General features: G+C 37.6%; 1 protein-coding gene across 1 annotated transcript in view; it reads right to left on the bottom strand.

Annotated features, from left to right (window-relative positions):
• Positions 1–13,414, bottom strand: part of LOC137667504 (titin-like) — a 245,020-nt gene extending 231,606 nt beyond the window's left edge. The window contains 12 exon segments of the mRNA XM_068408322.1: positions 191–328; positions 1,361–1,480; positions 1,971–2,107; positions 2,110–2,122; positions 2,367–2,655; positions 4,249–4,493; positions 4,588–4,676; positions 5,423–5,435; positions 5,437–5,702; positions 6,443–6,646; positions 10,912–11,015; positions 13,212–13,414. Of these exon segments, the coding sequence (XP_068264423.1) occupies positions 191–328; positions 1,361–1,480; positions 1,971–2,107; positions 2,110–2,122; positions 2,367–2,655; positions 4,249–4,493; positions 4,588–4,676; positions 5,423–5,435; positions 5,437–5,702; positions 6,443–6,646; positions 10,912–11,002 (1,605 nt within the window). The 5' untranslated portion in view covers positions 11,003–11,015; positions 13,212–13,414.
• Positions 13,415–18,856: the final 5,442 nt, after the last annotated feature.

The following is an 18,856-nucleotide window of genomic DNA, read 5'->3' as shown; positions in this document are numbered from 1 at the left end:
GAAGTCAGTAGAACCGCACTGACAATGCTGGGCCTGTATCTGGAATACTTTGCTTTATGAAGTTTTCATTTTGCAATATTCTCTTCATAAAGAACCAGAGTGAAGATACATAGCACATTCGATGAAGAATGAGGTTTTATAAACTTACTAGTGTGTAACAATGAGCTAAACATCTGTAATATTTATTTACCTTTTCATGAGCAATGTGCACTTGCTCGTGTCTAGTAGATATTTCTTCTCCAGCTCTTGAAATTCTTTCTTGTTCTTTGGCTTTGTCTGTGGCAATTATTACTGTGGGTACTGGAGCTTTCTCTGGTTCTTTTGTTACCTGGATGTTTACAAATAAAGAAGTAAAATGATATATTGTTTAAAAAGATAAAGTATGTGATTTTCGATACATTTGGAAAAGAGGATACAAATGAAAGAGAGGAAAAATGTCAAACTCTGGATTTTCAAAATCATCTAGTCTGGAAACAACAATAACACACAAAACAGACTTTTTATAAAACATATATACATTGAGCATAAAAATAATAAAACATTCCACTAATGCTTGCTTTGCTACTGAAAGAAGTAATAAAAAAATTTGGATCAGAGAAAAACTGTCCTGCATCATAATCAGTTTGAGAAAGTGTAGGATATTGAAACAAGTTTTAGGTAATTTTCATTTTGCCAAGAAGTTCAGATTTAATCTGCACAGAAAACATGTAATTTTTTGCCCAGGTACATTTCCATTTCTCAGTACTTTAAAGACAGGTTACACTTTCTTTCTCACTCATTTCAGCTAGAATGCAAATTTAACATTTCTTTATAAAAGCTGGTCTTTAAATCATATTTATCTGATAAAACACATGCTAAAATAATCTGAATCCCACTCATTAGCATTTTCAAAATTGATTTCAATGCAGAATGAGTTTTTCCTCCTTATTCTGACCTACTGTGCTGCCAACAAACAAAGCAGGATACAAATGGCAAAGCTTAGAAAAAAATCAGAAAAAAAAAAATGGAAAATTTAAGAGGTATTTCCTACACGTCGATTCCTTAAATGACTGAGAATACTATCTAGTAAATCACCATACAATATATAAAAATTAGATTTTTTTTCTAAGTTAATGTTTTGCACGTTTATCTATCGCATTCGTAGGTATTGATAATGGAAGTGAAATAAAGGAAATACAGTCATCATCAAGGAAGATAGGGGAATGAAAGCAATGTAAACTAGAAGAGTGAACATATATAAAAGGAAAAACAATATTATGGTATTCGCTTTTCTTGTTCATAGGCTTGTCATTTTTGATGAGATATTAGATTTTAGAAACGAGGTAGAGTATGACAATCATAGGTAACCATCTGTATTCACCTTTTCATGAGAGATGTGCCTTTGTTCTTGTGAAGTAACAATTCCTTCTCTAGTTCTCGATATTATGGTTTGTTTAGTGGCTTTATCACTGGTAACTACTACCATTGCCTCCTTTCTCATCTGATTTTTATAGCAACAAACAAAAAAAACAAAGCCTTAAAATTCATTTTAACAAATTGATCATCAAAAGAAGAGGAGAAGGAAAAATAAGAGAGGAATGCAAGTGAAGGAAAAACACTAAGGGAGAATTATTTTATTCCTAATGGGGAGATTATAAATGAGATATTAGAGGAAAAAACTTCCATCAGTGTAAAGAATAATGTTAGAGAATAAATGACAAGAGAGAATACAGGATCACTTTCATAGAAGGCATTCTTAACTATAAAAACAAGTTTAAGAATAATTAGTTCAATCCTGCTATGATGGAAAGAAATGGAATAAGTGATCCACAAGCATTCCTTTACAGTCCAGATGCTCTATATGAGTATGCATGCTTTTGTGGTGTGCTGGGTAATAATCTTGTTAATTCCTCAGAGTGAATCATGCCTTGTTTGTATGTTGGATGAAGGGATAAAGGGGAAATCATCGAATGTCTGTGCTCTGTTTCTACCTGCTCCTGAACAGGTTGAACGTGGACTGCAGTCGTTGCCGTCCTTTTAGCAGTTTGCTCTACAACACCTGGAGCTGGTTCTCTCACCATGGCTTGATCCACAGCAGCAACAACAGTAGCAACAGCTGCTGTTTTTCACTGTCCTTTCTCACCTATATTAGTCATATCAAAAGACATTTTTTCATGTTTTGCAGACATTCAGGGAGGAGCACAAAACAAAGTACAGAGACAGAATGTTGCAAAGAAATATTTAAATATTTGCAGCAGAACTCTCTCAACGGCAGATGCACACACGTTTTTATACACAGCCTCTCAGATTCCATTTAGCAGATCTATTCAGCAGTGGTGAGTCCACACATATAGCAAAACCAAGTTCTTTCCAAAAATAGACTTTACCTCTCTAGCACCAGCCGCAACCTCACCAGCAGCAGCACCACTAATGGTAACTTGTTCTTGGATCCCATATCTCCCCTCCCATCTTTCTTCCGTTCTTATTTGTGTAGCGCTTGTAGATACTCTTGTTTCCTTTATCTGGGCTTCTGTGGTTGCAGCATATCCTTCCTGCTTCCAAGGAGGAAGGACTTCAGCCCCAGCTGTTGTCACTACATGTGTTTTACGGATTGGAGATGGAGATTTTACTGGTCTAATAGGTGAGGTGGAGATTCTCCCAGCAGGAGAAACAGACCTAATTAAAAAATAAAGTATTAATATAGTTAATATAGTGTCATACAATGACAACTATATAAGCAATTTCAACCCGAACTTGAATTCACCCCCCAAGTATTTTCAGTACTTTGTAGTTTGATTTTAAAAAGCACATATATTTAAAATATAAAAAACATCATTAGTTTCCATTGCTTCTATCTTAAGTCTCCTAAAAGTAATAATATAAAAAAGCTTACAGGCTGTGAGTATTATAATATTTGTGGTCTGGTCTCTGTAGAGAGACAAAAATGATTGGTGTAACCGCTCTTTGTAAAAAATATCATGTGGCAGCCAACTATAAACAAACAACCATAATTGTATCTACTCCTGCACCACATCTCATTTCCATGTGTCATCCACTCATGCTGTTTCAGATTCCAGGCAAAGGCTTCTGATCAGGGCCTATATTTTTTCCCATACCTACATTTACAAATCTCAGCCACAATAATTGGTAGCCACTTGGAAAGTGGTAGTTTCTAAATTTTGATATTTCAAAGAATCAATTGAGTCCTAGTAGATAGTTTTAAAGCATTTATCAAAAGGCTTTAACAGGCTTTCTAACTTAGATTTTCTTTGAGAGTAAGTTTTTCACGCTGTATTTCCCAGTTAACATTAACAAATTGCAGCAGTAGGGGGCAGCATCATCATATTAATTTTTAGATTTATTTTTCAGTGTGCTGTATGTCTAAAAGTGGTTTGACAAGCAGGGGAGTACAAACTTCTAGTTCCATATGCACTCTAGAGGGCACTACTGAATTATTCTTTCATCTATGCAAGAACGATAGTTAGTTATTGCTAGCTACTATCAATCCATTTCTTCCTGTCCTTGCAAGTTGTTCTCAATGGGGCAAAATTCACCAGCATACCTAGCTCTGGCAATTTAAATGGGGCTCTTCTGAGCACTCAGCTTGGGAGACATTCCTTCCACAATGCTGGTGCTTCAGGACACTGAAACTGCAGAACTTCCAAAGAAATTTTCTCTTTACCTTCCTCTCAGCACAGACCTCCTGGGGTCTACCAGACCATGAGCCCTGATCTTCAAATCACTCACCCTCTCAAGACCCGTTATACAGTAGAACTAAACTTTATTTTTCCATAACCACATTTACCTTGCCTACCTTCAAAACATTATTTCTGCAGTCATTACCAGCACACACATAGAACACGTGTTCACATTTTTTTTACATATTCTTCCATTCTGTTTGCCACTCATCAGAGTGTCATTGCTCTTTTCTCTGGTTGTCTAAAACAATCAAGGGCCAACTGCTGTAATGTTTTCTTCTCTTTCATCATGAACTTGGAGCTTTGAGTGCTACTGCAGCTCTTTGTAGAGCAATTAAACGGCATTTATTCTCTAAAGGATTTTCTTCCATATGGGCTAGAAAATTTACATGAGGCATGCACTTCTATAACAGTGGCAAATATAGCATATTATAGCTCAAAGTCAGAATAAAATCAGTCAGTATTAAGTCAGTGCATTCTTCCATTTTTAGCTATGCTCTCATTCTACAGCACTGCTGCTATATGTGAAAATGATTCAAAGCAATCTTGTTTGAAAGAATAGTAAGTTTACCTTACTGGCGAGGGTGTAGGTGCTCTGACATGTCTTACAGGTGATGGTGATTGTCTAACAGGTGATGGTGATTGCTGTCGTGCCATTTGTGCTTTTGCAGCAATTATTGGTGGGGTTGGTGATTTTGATGTAGGTCTAGGAGGCATTCGTGGAGGTGCTTTGTGTGGGAGGCTGTTGGCTGTCGCACCTTCTACGACCATTTCAACACTTGTAAGTGATCTGGCATCAAAGTGGGCTTCAATCTTCTACAATGAAATCAAGAAAAGAAGTCTGTATAAGATACTGTAGAAGTAATCATCCACATTTTAGCCTTACCTACTTTGTTTTTGAAAGATATACCTTTTCAATTCTGGCTTGTCTTGTTTGTGAAATCTGAGCAGTCGAAACGATTGTCTTTGTCTTTTTAGCAGGAACGGCTTCTTCCTCACCTTTTGGAAGAGAAAACATCATCAGGAGAATTGCATATGGCAATAAACAATAAGCCGTTGCAGAAATAAGTGAATGGTCAATTCCTATTATATACAAATGTATACAAATAGCAGAGAAAGAATTAGCAACCATCTGTATCTATAGAGAGGTAATTGTGAAAACAGTTGAAATAATATTTCTGCATTACTATGTCATTAGAAAAAAAAACCCAAACAAACCAAAACAAAACACATTTATTATAGATTCTTCAGAATCAGTCCTGGATCTCAAATAACTACAGTCTGGAAGCCTGACTGAGGTGAAATCCAAGCAAGACTGCTCTGCATAGAATGATTCACTGCTACAATTCTCCTCTAAGAACTGTCTTCATCCTCACCAGGCTCATTTACAAAACCATGCACAGTTGTGCAGTCTAATATATCTATTCTAGCAAAGCCAGGCTTACAAATACAACTTGACACATCTACCAGAACAAATGAGAAACAACCCAAAGTATCCCACACTTTTTTCTGTCTACTGTATCCTCAGTTTTAAAAAAGACCCATTCTGGAGAAAAGGTCCTTTTAAGTTCTCAGACAAAAATCTTTGGCAAATTTCACCAAGACACTGCTTTTTCACAGCAAGTTAATAACTTAAGAAAGAAGTTACAAATTACTTATTGACATAACTTTGATGGTGTGTATTGTACCATTAAAACAATTAGTGCTCTCATCATTTTCATGGCTTGCAACTTCAACTCTGTTACCTTGAATTAGCAAATTCAGCTGTTGAAGTAGCACGTCCGACATTATTTGTGGCATTTACTGAATAGGTGCCGGAGTCTTCAGGGTATGCTTCTGCAATTATTAAGCTGTAAAGGTCTCCTTCTTGTAAAATTTGAAAATCGGGGGAGCTTTGGATTTCTACTCCATCCCGATAGAACTTCACCACAGGTGTAGGGATTCCAGTCACTCTCACATCAAGTCGAACTTGACTTCCCTGCCTTGCAGTCATGCTCTGTAGTCGTTGTGAGAAGTTTGGTGGTGCTGTTTCCAGCTGCAGTTGTATTGAAGAAAACCAAACAGTAAGAACAATAATGTCGTTAAAAAGGGGCTGTAAGCGTTTAGGTATTTTCATTACAAGAAGTGGCACAAGGTCTATTTCTCCTTCACATGCTACTGACAGGATGATACTACCTTTCTCAAACATTCAAAACATTGAGTTGATTTGCCAAAAATGCCAAACACACTTAACTTTTTTCATGTGTTTTAAAATTTCTGATATTTCTGATTCTGCCCAAGATTGCAAATGTTTCTAGAATTAGAGATACATTGATTATAACCATAAGTAGTAAGCACAGTCTCTTAGGTATGGCCCTTTATGTGAGTTATTCTGTTAAATATCATTTATATCATTAAATATTATTAAGGGCTCCATCCTGCAGAACTTTATCCTTTCTTCTATGCGTAGTTTGAATGCAGTCAGTGTGACGGATCACATGAGCAGAAGTATACAGGGCTAAGCCAGAAGTATATAATTATGATTGAGAGTTTATAAGATCAAGATTAAACTTTATACAGTTAAGGTGTAAAGGATACTATTAGAAATTACTGATGAGAATATATGCTGAATTCTAGACTGCTTTAGGAAAAGGAATTTGGTTTGCTATTTCTTTGCTAATCATGCTTCAAACCCAGATTTTTTTCATTATCTGTGGCACTTCTGCTATCGCTCTCTTTCTCACGTTGCTAGCAGAGAGAGGTGCCTTTCTCTAGCTGCTTAATACCTGTGACAAGTAGCTCAGCAGTACTAGTTGCTTGCCCAGATCCATTGGTGGCTTGTACAGTGTATCTTCCACTGTTTGCTTCTGTCACAGTGGGGATCACCAGTTTAGCGCGGCCATCACTAAACGAGATCTGCACACCGGGCAGAGTTGCAGCAGAGAGAACCTGGCCATCCTGATACCAGCTCACCTCAGGAACTGGGAAACCTAAAGAAATATGTAAACAAAAGGAGATTAAGATGCTATGAAATGACAGATATCCAAAATTACAATAATAGTTGCTCATGTATACACAATTACAATGGAGTGTAATGGCATAGGCACAGATCTATGATTGTCTGTCCAGTGACGCAGTGGTAAAGGAATTGCTTTTTAGAAAGGTCTTTAAAATACACAGAGCAATAGGACAACTGCACAGGTTACTGCATTTAGGAAATCCCTTGAATAATGAGTGGACTATAGAGTTTGGCAATCCTATTGAGGAATAGTTAATCAAAATTATGATGAGGATGAATTGATGCACATGAGGTTTTTTTTAAAATTTATTTATTTGCTAGTATCTAACTAGTATTGCTAACAAAATTATCCAGTCCAATAGTTTGGAGACAAAGTAAAAATCAGAACTTCCAACCAAGTTAAGCAGTTGTCCTAACACTAAATGATTTTAGAAAATGAAGTGACACAAAAAGTGACTGTTGTAGTCATTAACATCAAGTGCTATTAATGATTTGGGGTTTTGTTTCTTTTTTCTGGAGTGAATTCTGTTTGAGTTTGGTGGAAAGCAGTCAGCTGGAATCAGCTGATCTTTTGTTGTTCAAACATATTATTCTTTTGTTGTCAGGATCATGAGCAAGACTTTTCTGGTCAGAAGAGTTTCACCTATATCTACAGCTTTTTTTTTTAGCTTTAAATGGTGATTTTTAGATCCCTAATGGAAATTCTCTCCCCAGCCATTCTCTACTCAGCCAACTTTATTGAGCAAGTGAAATCCATTTGACAAACAGGTGAAATTTTTATATGACCCACATAAGGAGAACAGCTAATTTAAGGAGACAGTTCCAGCTCAAAGTCTTTTTTGTAGTCCTAGAACACCATTTCTCCAAAATGAAAGTCCTTGCAAATTTATTTCGTATACTTCTCCACTCAAGCCAAATCACCAATTCAACTGCACAGGAGCTCAGGAATGAGACCTGAGACTGCGCTTACTACAGCTGCTCTAATTTTCCCAGTTCCACTCTCTGTGGTTTGGAAAACCCCAGGACCACAGAATTCTGCTTCCTTTCTAGAGTATCCCACCTATAAACTCATCTAAGTATTTGGGGTTTTAAAGTGCCAGAAATATGACTGTGTGAGACTAAAATGAAAGAGAAGTTGAGATATGTAGATTGAAGCTTTACTGATTGTCTGCAGTCACACCAGACTTGGTTAGGAAAGTTTTAAATTTTACTCATAGTTAAAAAACTGATTTTTAAATACATGTAAAATAGAAACACACACATGAAAAGAGAATATGGCCAGTTTTAGAGAGAATTAGAAATCAAAAGTGTAAAAGTACACTTAAGCATTGTTAATTTCACAGATGAAAGCTACCAAACAGCCCTGATGGGGCTGGTATAATTCAATTTTGTACTACTGGTGTAGGACAAGATGGGCATTATCACCATAAACATAGAGTATCCAGCAGATCCCACTGATTTCATACAGAGCTATGTGTCTTCAGTATTTGTGCAAATGAGTTTCAAAATGTTTTAAGCTAGGCAACCAAAAATCATGTTGTCAATAGCTAATTTCTTGAAACATTGCCAAATATTTTATTTTCATTGTGCAGCATCATATGGTGATTAGCTTGTTCAACCTTCCATGGTGGTAGGTTGAACAAGGCCTACATTTTAAAAAAACGGAGTCTATTTTGATATCTCAAACTGGTATGTTCAAGGGATTCAAAGTTAGAAGCCATTTTGAAAATCTGAGCCCTAATTCATATTAAAAGAAACTCAACTTCACAAATTTACTAGCACTCTGCTAGTCCCATGCCACAGAGCTGGGGACTAAAAGGTAAGATCTACCTCAGATTATAGATATTAGGGACTTACTTTTATACGTGCCAAATTACACTGATTTGAATGCTAATTATTAGGACATTCTTTTTCATTTTAAAACTATCCCTGAGGTTTTTTTGAGATTTATTGCCAAAAAGAAGATGAACCTGAAGTGCTTCAACTTAACTGCTGAAGTAGTTGAATGCAATGTGATTGTCTTGACAATGACGTAACAGAAACTGCCAACCTGTGTACAACCTGTGTGCTGCTTTCGACAATATGCAAAGTGTAAAGGCTGGCTTGCATTGCATAATGCCTGAAAATGCTGGCTCAAAGAAAATTAAGCAGAGTACAGGTTAGTTCTTTATGAACAAATTGACTACTTGATCAGTACTGTGGAAACATGAGGATGGGCACAGTTCTAATGCCAGCAGCCCTGCAGACTTTCTTGACAGTGATGTGCTGTCTCCTGTCCCCTCAGTCACTGCTCACCCAGTAGGGCTCCCCCTGTGATGATGTCCCAGCTGCTCTGGCATTCACTGCCTTTAATTATGGGGTTTGTGTGTTCTGCACTTTTGGAGCATATTTTTGTCTGATATCAAACCTTTGTAATGTGGCACTTAATTCACAGTCTGATACACCAGTAGAATTAATTTGTTCTAATTTACCGACTACAAAATTGCATGTCAGGTGGTTGCTAAGCTCTTCTTGGTGCTCTTAGATTCACTGGGCTCTTCACATTCGAATTGTAGCTCTGTATTAATACTTGTATATAAAAGGCAGTGTATCAAAGATAAAGAGAAAGTCTGAATTTCAAACTCACAGTAATTCATGACAGATAGGAAGGGCAGACAATGTAGCAGAATAAAGCTGTGTAGTCTATTATTTATGCAATTAGTTCAAGAAATAAAACTTTCATAATTTTTATGCATTAGAAAAACTAAATGCCAAGATCTGTCAATCTTGGTGGATGCTTTTGGGCCAGAAAAAGTATTCCAGAATCCAACAATTTGAATAAAAGCTAATAGGAGATTGCCTCACATGGTATTTGGGACTAAAATACAAATATGGTACATGCTATTGAAAAAACCTGCTGTATCTCCTCTTAGCAAGAGATCAAGTTCCCCTCTCAAGTAATCCATGATATCACACAAATGAAAATAGCCAAAATCACACACTGAGACATAATATTAGCATCGTAAGTTTTTCTGATGATTTTTTTATGTATTCGTAATAATAATAAGTATTGTAATCATCAGCGGAAAGAAACTTTTCACAGAAAATTTACAGTGTACAGACAACAAGGGAAGGTCAGGGCAATTAAATGAAGAGTAAAAGGCCAAATAAAAGAATAAGGCTGAAAAAATATCATGGATGTAGACTACAGGACATGTTCAAACACATTGGGTGAACCTTGTGTGGGCCAGTGTTGTCCAAAGGGATCAAGGGATGAACCATAGTGGGCCATAGATGTCAGAGATCTTTATAGTTGGACAGATCATGTGTTTGCACCTGTCACAGGGCATCTGGGTAGTGTTTTACGGTATGTGGATCATCACATTGCTAATGCCTGTAAGCCAATATAATTCCATCAGCGGGAACACATGTCATTTCTCCTTAGTCACTGCTGAGGTCAGAGGAACTCTTAGAACAGGGTATTGGTTATCTGGTAAAGTTATCTCGGGGGTCTGCATGGGGTTTTGAACAAGATAGGGTGTTTTAACAGTGTGTAGACTGGCAAAATGAAGTATCCTTTACAATCTTTAAATTGCATCAACAAATTATATTAATTCAGCCTTATACTACCATCATGATTACCACACACATCTACTATTTACCAGACTAAGGTTTTCTACCCTCTTCAGTGGCCACAGAGACCTAGATTTTGTGCTTTTAACCCCTCTGACAGAACCCTGGAATTAAGTAAACTCAAGGGCACAGAAGACAGAAATACAGCTTAGCCAGAGTAAGGCTTAGCACTAGGTCAATGAAGAGCTAGCATATGCCTTGCCTTTTGCACCTTGACTCCCCATTCTGTCTGATCATCATCCAAACAAGATTACTCTCTCTGCACCCATAAGTTCCCTTCTTAGCACAATATGTATTCTCATGTATATACTTTTAATGCTATTTCCCCCCAGTTTTGATGATTCTAACATACAAGAGAATTAGACACCAGTCTCACTGGCAGGATGATTGGTTATTGCCTGGGAACCCTTGTAACTTTACGCAGTATGTTTGTGGATATCTGACAGCACCTCACACTGATCAATACTGTAAGATGTGGATATATGTTCACATTTCAGCACTGATCTTTACCCATTCAGATCATATTATGATCTGTGAAATGTGTTATCATTTATCTTAGCATAAATATTACCAATAATAATAATAAAAAATAATCAATCTTGCAAGAATGAATCAAAACCTTACCACTAATATGAGCCTCAAAGGTTGCGGCACTACCCTCCAGTGCCACAACACTTTGTAACGGCTGCGTAAATGTCGGTGCTTTTGTCGTCATCTTTACAGGCACTCTGAAAGCAAAAAAAAACATTATTAGATATCAATGGTGAAATTGTTATCATAGGCAGATCCTTCTTGCTAGATTTGAGGAATATTTGTAATTATTTTCATAACAATTTACTCAGTTTTAAGTCACATTGACCTGGTGAAATGTGAAGACTGTAGGTTTTGACAAAGTTGTATAGCAAACTACTCTTAGGGCACACTTGGCTGAGTTGGATGTGAAAATGTTATATTTAGTGAAGCTGTGATTTGGCATTACAAGTATGCAGCAGGAGACAAAGCTCTGCTTGACTCATTGCATGACCTTGTGCAGGTCATCTAGCCTCTATTTGTCCATTAATCTCCTTTACCTAAAGAGAAAATAATCTCCATGTAAAATTTTTTTTGAATGATTTGAGAATGTTTTGTTAGTGCAAAGCATTTGCATTCTCCAATGGGAAGACAAGTAGGTCACTAAATAGCAACTGAAAAAAAATGTGAAGGTCTACAATCTATTTGGCTTTTAATAACTAAAAAAATGCCAGGAGGCTCTCTTTTAAAAGCAGTCTGTAAGTAGTGAATAATTTCATTTTACACAGAGGCATGTTGGCATTAAAGATGCAGATAAAATTCTACTCTTTCTTACAGAGTATCTCAGTGGAATATTGAATATGGGAAGACAGCCACCTTCGAAATGTGAGCTAGGATATAAGGTAGCCACTGACACTGATGGTTTGAACAACTGCAGATCCATCTGAAATCTGAAAGAAAAACAGTTGCTTTCTCTTCCTATGCCACAAGATCCTACTTTGAAATAGCACACTGCCACTAGAAAAGCTTCTATATCAGGAGTATTTTACATTTGCACAAATATATGTATTTACTCATGTGGAACCGTGCAGGTTTTTAAAATGTAGCTGGTATCTTCTTAATAGTAACATACATCTATTAAAGTTACAATTTTTCTCATTAAAAAATTCCCCTGAGAGCATATAACGTCTTACTAAACAAGGGTTAACCCCATAATCTTTTCAAGTCAATCTCACTCCACAGTCACTGTTGTTTACTTTAGCTTTTGTGCCTGATTTTGTGACAGTCCCAGGCTTAACTTAAAAACTAATGAGAAAATGAAGTTTCTTTCACTATGAGCCAAAGTTATGATACCTTCCAAAGGGGTGAAAATTCCTCATGACATAAGTGCCTGCATTGAAATCAGTGCCTGAGGCCTCCATACAATAAGTGCATAAGGGCAGAACTGTATATTGTATTGGGATTTTGAGCTGCTTTTTATTGGGTTTACTGGTTATCTGGTTACTTGTTCTGGCTTGATAGAGGAACAGCCTTTTATCAAAGCTTTTCAGCTTCGAGGGGGGGCAGGGGGAAAGAGTTCAAACTAGAAAGAAATGACCAACATTTCATCCTAACACAACACTTGTTTTCTGAAAAGAAGATGAAGACAAATATCTGTCACATGCAATTCACTAAGATCTACTTCAGTTATAACTATGTTTTGACACTCAGCTAAATTATATGGAAATAATCTTACAATATAATTAAACATTATGAAAGCTTATATATATATGTAATTTCCTGACTCCAGAATAGATTGGAGATCATTTAATTTAGTAGAATTGTCATTGAGTTCACATGAACTTTATATATTTCATCGTCTAGGCAAATTTCAGTGATGAAGATCTGATCTTATAAGGCTTTCTGTATAATTAGAATTTAAAGTATGCATCTGAAATGTCATGTTCCAGAAATAACCTTCCCAGCTCTGAATGACAGCAGACAAGTGTTCCAGAGCTCCCATGTAACTGATACCTTAGCAGCTGATTCCCTTAAAAAGTCATCAGCGCTTAGCTGATACCATATGCATTTTATCAGAGCTATTCTTGGAGCTTCTCAGTTTATCTCTCAGTAGCATAACCTTGAAAACTCCCGACAGAAAGAAGTTTTTAAGTTAAGCAGATATTTCCATGCACTTTTCAAATCTTAATTTGTATAGTCTTTAACAATAAATATACTGGAAAAACTTTTTGCTGAGTGTTATCAAAATTTACTCCCAGAAATTTAAGACACAGTCTCGCCATAGAATTTAAGTGCTCCATATCTACACTCTGAAACCTATATCCCCCGTGAGCAAATTTATAAATAATAAATCATATCAAGATTATTAATGGCTGATAAAATACTCATTCCTCTAACAGAAACATGCTACTAACCTGATCTCTCAAAGTGCCTGTAAGAGTGGGCTAAGCCCAACGAAATCTTCTTGAACGACGTCCTTATCCAGAGTAAGATTTTTTTAGGCAACCCCAGCATGAGAATTGTAGAGCCTCTAATCATAAAAACAAAACTACACAGTCTTGACAGTGTAGTTTTGTTTTTTTGCAATCCCTACACCCGAGGCGAGGCGGGGAATGCACGACTGCTCAGAAGTACTAACATAGTTGTTTCGCCTTATATACCCCAGCTCTACTGACAGGTCTGCCTCATCATGTCAGTGCCAGTTCTGATTGGTTTCCTAAAAGAAAGTATCTTGTGAGAGGGGATTCACTCTGTGTAACCATACACCATCTGTTGGTTTGATTGGCAATGCTGATTTTGGAAGCACAAAAGGGTTTCACTGAAGAAACATCATCTGTTCCAAAGATTTGGATTTATAATTCAGTTTTGTTTATAATGTGCAGTTTACAAGCCGTTGCAAATTTCCTAAGTCATAAGCACAAGATGAAGAAAGTAATAAGAAAGCGCTTTAGCAGAGGATACTGACAAGTCAGAAGTAGTCATATCAGTGAGATTCAGCCTTACTTACTTTCATTATAAAACATCCAAGAAGCTACCAAACGCTTCTGTCCATCACCAGACTAAATAAGTAAGCTGAGCTCAGACATGTGGCTGCACACTATTAGAATACACTGTTTAAATTATTTTTTCCATAACTTTGAATTCTAAAATTGTATTTGGTAATATATGGATTTGGCATTCTGGGTTATTTTTTTTCTTCACAATTTTTCTGTTAGATGTTCCAAGCAGTTAAGCTTAACAAACAATAGCATACAAAGTGCAGAAATATAAATTCTGTGAAAGTACATTAACACAGACAACTGCTGTAATTTCTAAAAAAGCAGATTTTAAGTCTAACTTTTTTTTCTAGACCTCTGGAGGCATTATGCAGACCACATAGTTAATCATCCATGGAACAGCATACTAGTTTGTGAACTAGCCCAGCTTTGTCAGCCTATGCAGCTAATTGTACCAGTAGATTGGTTGCCTCCAAAACAGAGGTCAGAGTTAGAAGACTAGTCTCATCTCAAACTGGAATGGGATGTATTTTGCCACAACACCACATCTGCCTGTTTTCATTGTTGCCTTCTTATTTAAAAATCCTTTTCCTTCCCTGTTAAGTGGAATATATATAATGCACATTCAGAAAACTCTTTTAAGCACATAACTGGCTCATAAGACTAGTTATGTGCTTAAAGTCAAGCATGTGCTTAGCTGTTTTGGTAAATGGAGGATTCAGTTTACTGTTACCAAGATCCACATTGAAAAGGATCTCCCAGAGGATACCTAGAGAAGTAAACACAGGCTGGAGTTTTGTACTATCAGCTGCACTTGTGTTTGAAAACAACATGAAGGAAACCTCCTGCAGGAGCTCTGGAAAATGCCAAGGAGAGAGAATACCACTACTATGATTCCTGCAAGTGGGTATTATACTGTAGTTTGCAGATCTGAAAGAAACAAGAAAGGACATATTGCTGTGATCTCATAAAATAACTTCAGAATAATCTGCCCTTTAATTTATCCATCCCATAAGGTGTCAACTTTATGGCTACTCTTGGCATGCAGCAGTAACAACAGCAACAGAAACTGGAGGAATAGTCTCTACGCTGGTACTATCTGGACTCTCACAGAGGTTGAAAGTCATAGTACTATGGCTCATTTTTAACTTTTTGTTGCAAATAGATGTCAGAGCACCTAAACTCTCTGTGTAAGACTTAACATGATAACAAATGCAACTCTACGCATTAGTGGGGAGGACAAATTAGCTTCTACTAAAAGACATAAAATGTCCACAGAAATCTGTGTAAAGGGTATTTAATTTCTGATTCTAAATAGTACCTTGCTAAATTAGCAGATGCCTGTTTTCTTTGTAGTTGAACACTTAAACACTCAGTGAAAAATCAAACTTGGAGAAAGAACACAGGCTAGTATCTGCAAACTTAATGAACAGAGACAGCTTAATGATGATGTCCAAGTCAAATAAACACTGAGAAAGTTTATGAACATGTGATAATTTCTAAATGACAGAAATGTGCAAACTGTCATTTTGAAGTTATGAGATGGCCGGAAGTTCAAATTTTTCTATTTCAATCAAGTCAACAACAATTGATGACAATAATAGAAAGTTACAAGGAAAAAATTCTGCTGCATTCAAATACATAAACTAAACATATTGTATTTTTAAAATAAGTTCCTTCACAATTTTTTTTGTAAGTCTTACATTTGCTTTTGATCATTATTGAATCTATTTCCTTTCCAACAAAAGTTTGTACCTTCTTGACTTTTTACTTTTGCTGGTGAATTCAGAAATGAAATTGAATAGTGAAATATTTCTCTCATGCTCTCAAGGAAATATGAATTATTTATATCACATGCCTCTGTTACCAGAATGACTATCAGCCCAGTGTGGTTTCTACATATTCAGTGTCACATAGTGTATCAACAACAAAAAGCAGAATCACAGAATCACCCAGGTTGGAAGAGACCTCAGGGATCATCGAGTCCAACCGTTGCCCTGACACCACCCTGTCAACTAGACCATGGCACTAAGTGCCATGTCCAGTCTTTTCTTAAACACATCCAGAGATGGTGATTCCACCACCTCCCTGGGCAGCCCATTCCAATGTCTAATAACCCTTTCTGAAAAGAAAATCTTCCTAATGTCCAACCTGAACCTCCCCTGGCGAAGCTTGAGGCTGTGTCCTCTTGTCTTATCGCTAGTTGCCCGGGAGAAGAGGCCAACTCCCACTTCACTACAACCTCTCTTCAGGTAGTTGTAGACTGCAATAAGGTCACCTCGGAGCCTCCTCTTCTCCAGGCTAAACAACCCCAGCTCCCTCAGACATTCCTCGTAGGTCAGACCCTCCAGACCCTTCACCAGCTTGGTCGCCCTCCTCTGGACTCGCTCCAACACCTCAACATCTTTCTTGAAGTGCGGGGCCCAGAACTGAACACAGGACTCAAGGTGTGGCCTCACCAGTGCCGAGTACAGAGGGACAATCACTTCCCTAGACCAGCTGGCTACACTATTCCTAATAGAGGCCAGGATGCCATTGGCCTTCTTGGCCACCCAGGCACACTGCTGGCTCATGTTTAGCTGGCTGTCGATCAGCACCCCCAGGTCTCTTTCCACCGGGCCGCTTTCTAACCACTCTTCCCCCAGCCTGTAGAGCTGCATGGGGTTGTTGTGGCCAAAGGGTAAGACCTGGCACTTGTTCTTGTTGAACCTCATGCCGTTGGTCTCGGCCCATCTATCTAACCTGTCCAGATCCCTCTGTAGGGCCTTCCTACCCTCCAGCAGATCGACACTCCCACCCAGCTTGGTGTCATCTGCAAATTTACTGAGGGTGCACTCAATCCCTACGTCTAGATCCTCTATAAAGATATTGAACAGCACCAGCCCCAGAACTGAGCCCTGGGGAACACTGCTAGTGACCGGCCGCCAGTTGGACTTTGCCCCATTCACCACCACTCTCTGGGCTCGGCCATCCAGCCAGTTTTTAAGCCATCGAAGAGTCCACCCATCCAAGCCCTGGGCAGCCAGTTTGTCTAGGAGGATGCTGTGGGAGACAGTGTCGAATGCCTTACTGAAGTCTAGATAGACTACATCCACAGCCCTGCCCTCATCTACTAAGCAGGTCACTTGGTCATAGAAGGAGACCAGGCTGGTGGAGCAGGACCTGCCTTTCATGAATCCATGTTGGCTGGCCCCGAAGCCCCGATTGTCCTGCATGTGCCGTGTAATGGCACTCAGGATGATCTGTTCCATCACCTTGCCTGGCACTGAGGTCAGGCTGACAGGCCTATAGTTCCCTGGAAGGATGACTCCTGTCATATTAATGTGTAGCAAAGACACTGCTGGTAAAAACGACATTATTTATTTGCTCCAGGATCAAACAAAAGTCAGATCCAGATAATGACGTAGACATTTTTTGCAGGCAGACATACAAATTGGGGATTGTTATGAAAATTTCAGCATTTGCTTCAGTCTGCTACTGTTTTAAGTATAAACTATACATTGCCAATGTCACTATAGTATACGTATTAAATTGTAGGTCAACAATACATTTAAGAAATAGCAGGTAATTTTCAACACAATGAAACATTGTGGTGTGGATACCATCAACCTCTTTGCATGTGATTCACTTTGATTAATTCTAATAATCCTATTGACGTGATAAGTGGAGCTGCACAAAAGGAACAATTACTTTATTAGACCCACATGAAGATGCCTTGAAAGCTGAAGACTAGTCAGAAATTAAAGACAAATTCTTTCTTTCTTGAACACCAAAAGCTTCAAACTGCCACTTAGCCAAGTTTTCAATGTGCTTTTTTCAAGTAGAATTTCCTAATTTGTTTTTTTAAAAAAACACAACCTTTCATTTACTTCATTATTTGTCAAACAGTAGTAGTGTACGATGTGCTGTAGCTGCACAGCCAGTATAGCATAAACCCTGCTTTCTTTCCCAGTCCCTTAATCTATCTGCACATGCTAATTTACAAACTGCAGAAAAAGAATCAGTATCTTTCCCATTTCCTTCTCTACGTCCATTTTCCCTCACTCCCTTCATTCTTTGTCCTGTTCTTTCCTATGCAACGTCTGTTATATCTTCTTTCATATACTATTTTCATTTCACTCTGCCCACCAACCAAATATGCAGAATCAAGGGAGTCATGAAACAAATAATTTTGTCACTTTAATTTAAACTTCTCACCAATAAGATGCTGTCCTACATCCTTTTAGAATTGACTAAACACAACCTGAAATGTATTTAGTTATCATATCCTTGCTGAAATTCCAGTTTTCTAAAGTCTACTTTTGAAAAAAAATTTCTTTCCCTCCTCCCACCCACCTTGTTTCTTTAAACTTAGAACTAACTAAAAAATTCTTCTTTTAACTGTTAAACCATTAAATCCTGACCTGAAATCAAAATACACTTCCACCAGCTTCATCAACTCCCCTTCCCCTGCAAATGCTATAAACAGTACTTTGTAATGATGCCTTTAGAACCTTAAAGGCTATAAAATGCATTATATTCACAAGAATATCCGTGTTTTTGTACTGCAGCTGGTTTCTGAAAAGCTGCAGCATTTTCAGAATGCTAATGTCTCTTATCTGAGCTATTGTAACTGATTATGCAAGATATATTAATCTTTTTCACTACAAACTAGAACTTGCTTGCAGAAAATTGTTTTACTTGTTACTGAAGAAGGCACTGCCAGTTGCTTCCGAAAGCAGTAAAGATAACTAAGGCACTAAGCAATTTTTGAAACTACTTCAGCTATTTCACATGCGAACAACTTACTAGGAACTGTGACTAGATTCGAACAGGTATGGAATAGTAGTCAGGGTCCATGTTCACTAGCTTCATGTTGATAGTTGTCACTCATATCATCTCCTTGAAAATATCTAAGGAGGAGATTTACAGATATCACTTTTCCCAAGTTTTCCTTGTATATTATTTCTTTATATATCATCCCCACACATTTACATATGCAGAACAAGGAAGGAATAAAAACATTACTTACTCAGCACCTCACCTTAGAAAGCAGGGTCCTACTAACAAAACCTGAGACCCTG

This window comes from Nyctibius grandis, chromosome 9, assembly GCF_013368605.1.
Source record: "Nyctibius grandis isolate bNycGra1 chromosome 9, bNycGra1.pri, whole genome shotgun sequence".
NCBI classification, from domain to species: domain Eukaryota; kingdom Metazoa; phylum Chordata; class Aves; order Nyctibiiformes; family Nyctibiidae; genus Nyctibius; species Nyctibius grandis.
The sequence above is the reverse complement of the archived record's forward strand: the minus strand, read 5'-3'. Positions and strand labels throughout refer to the sequence as shown.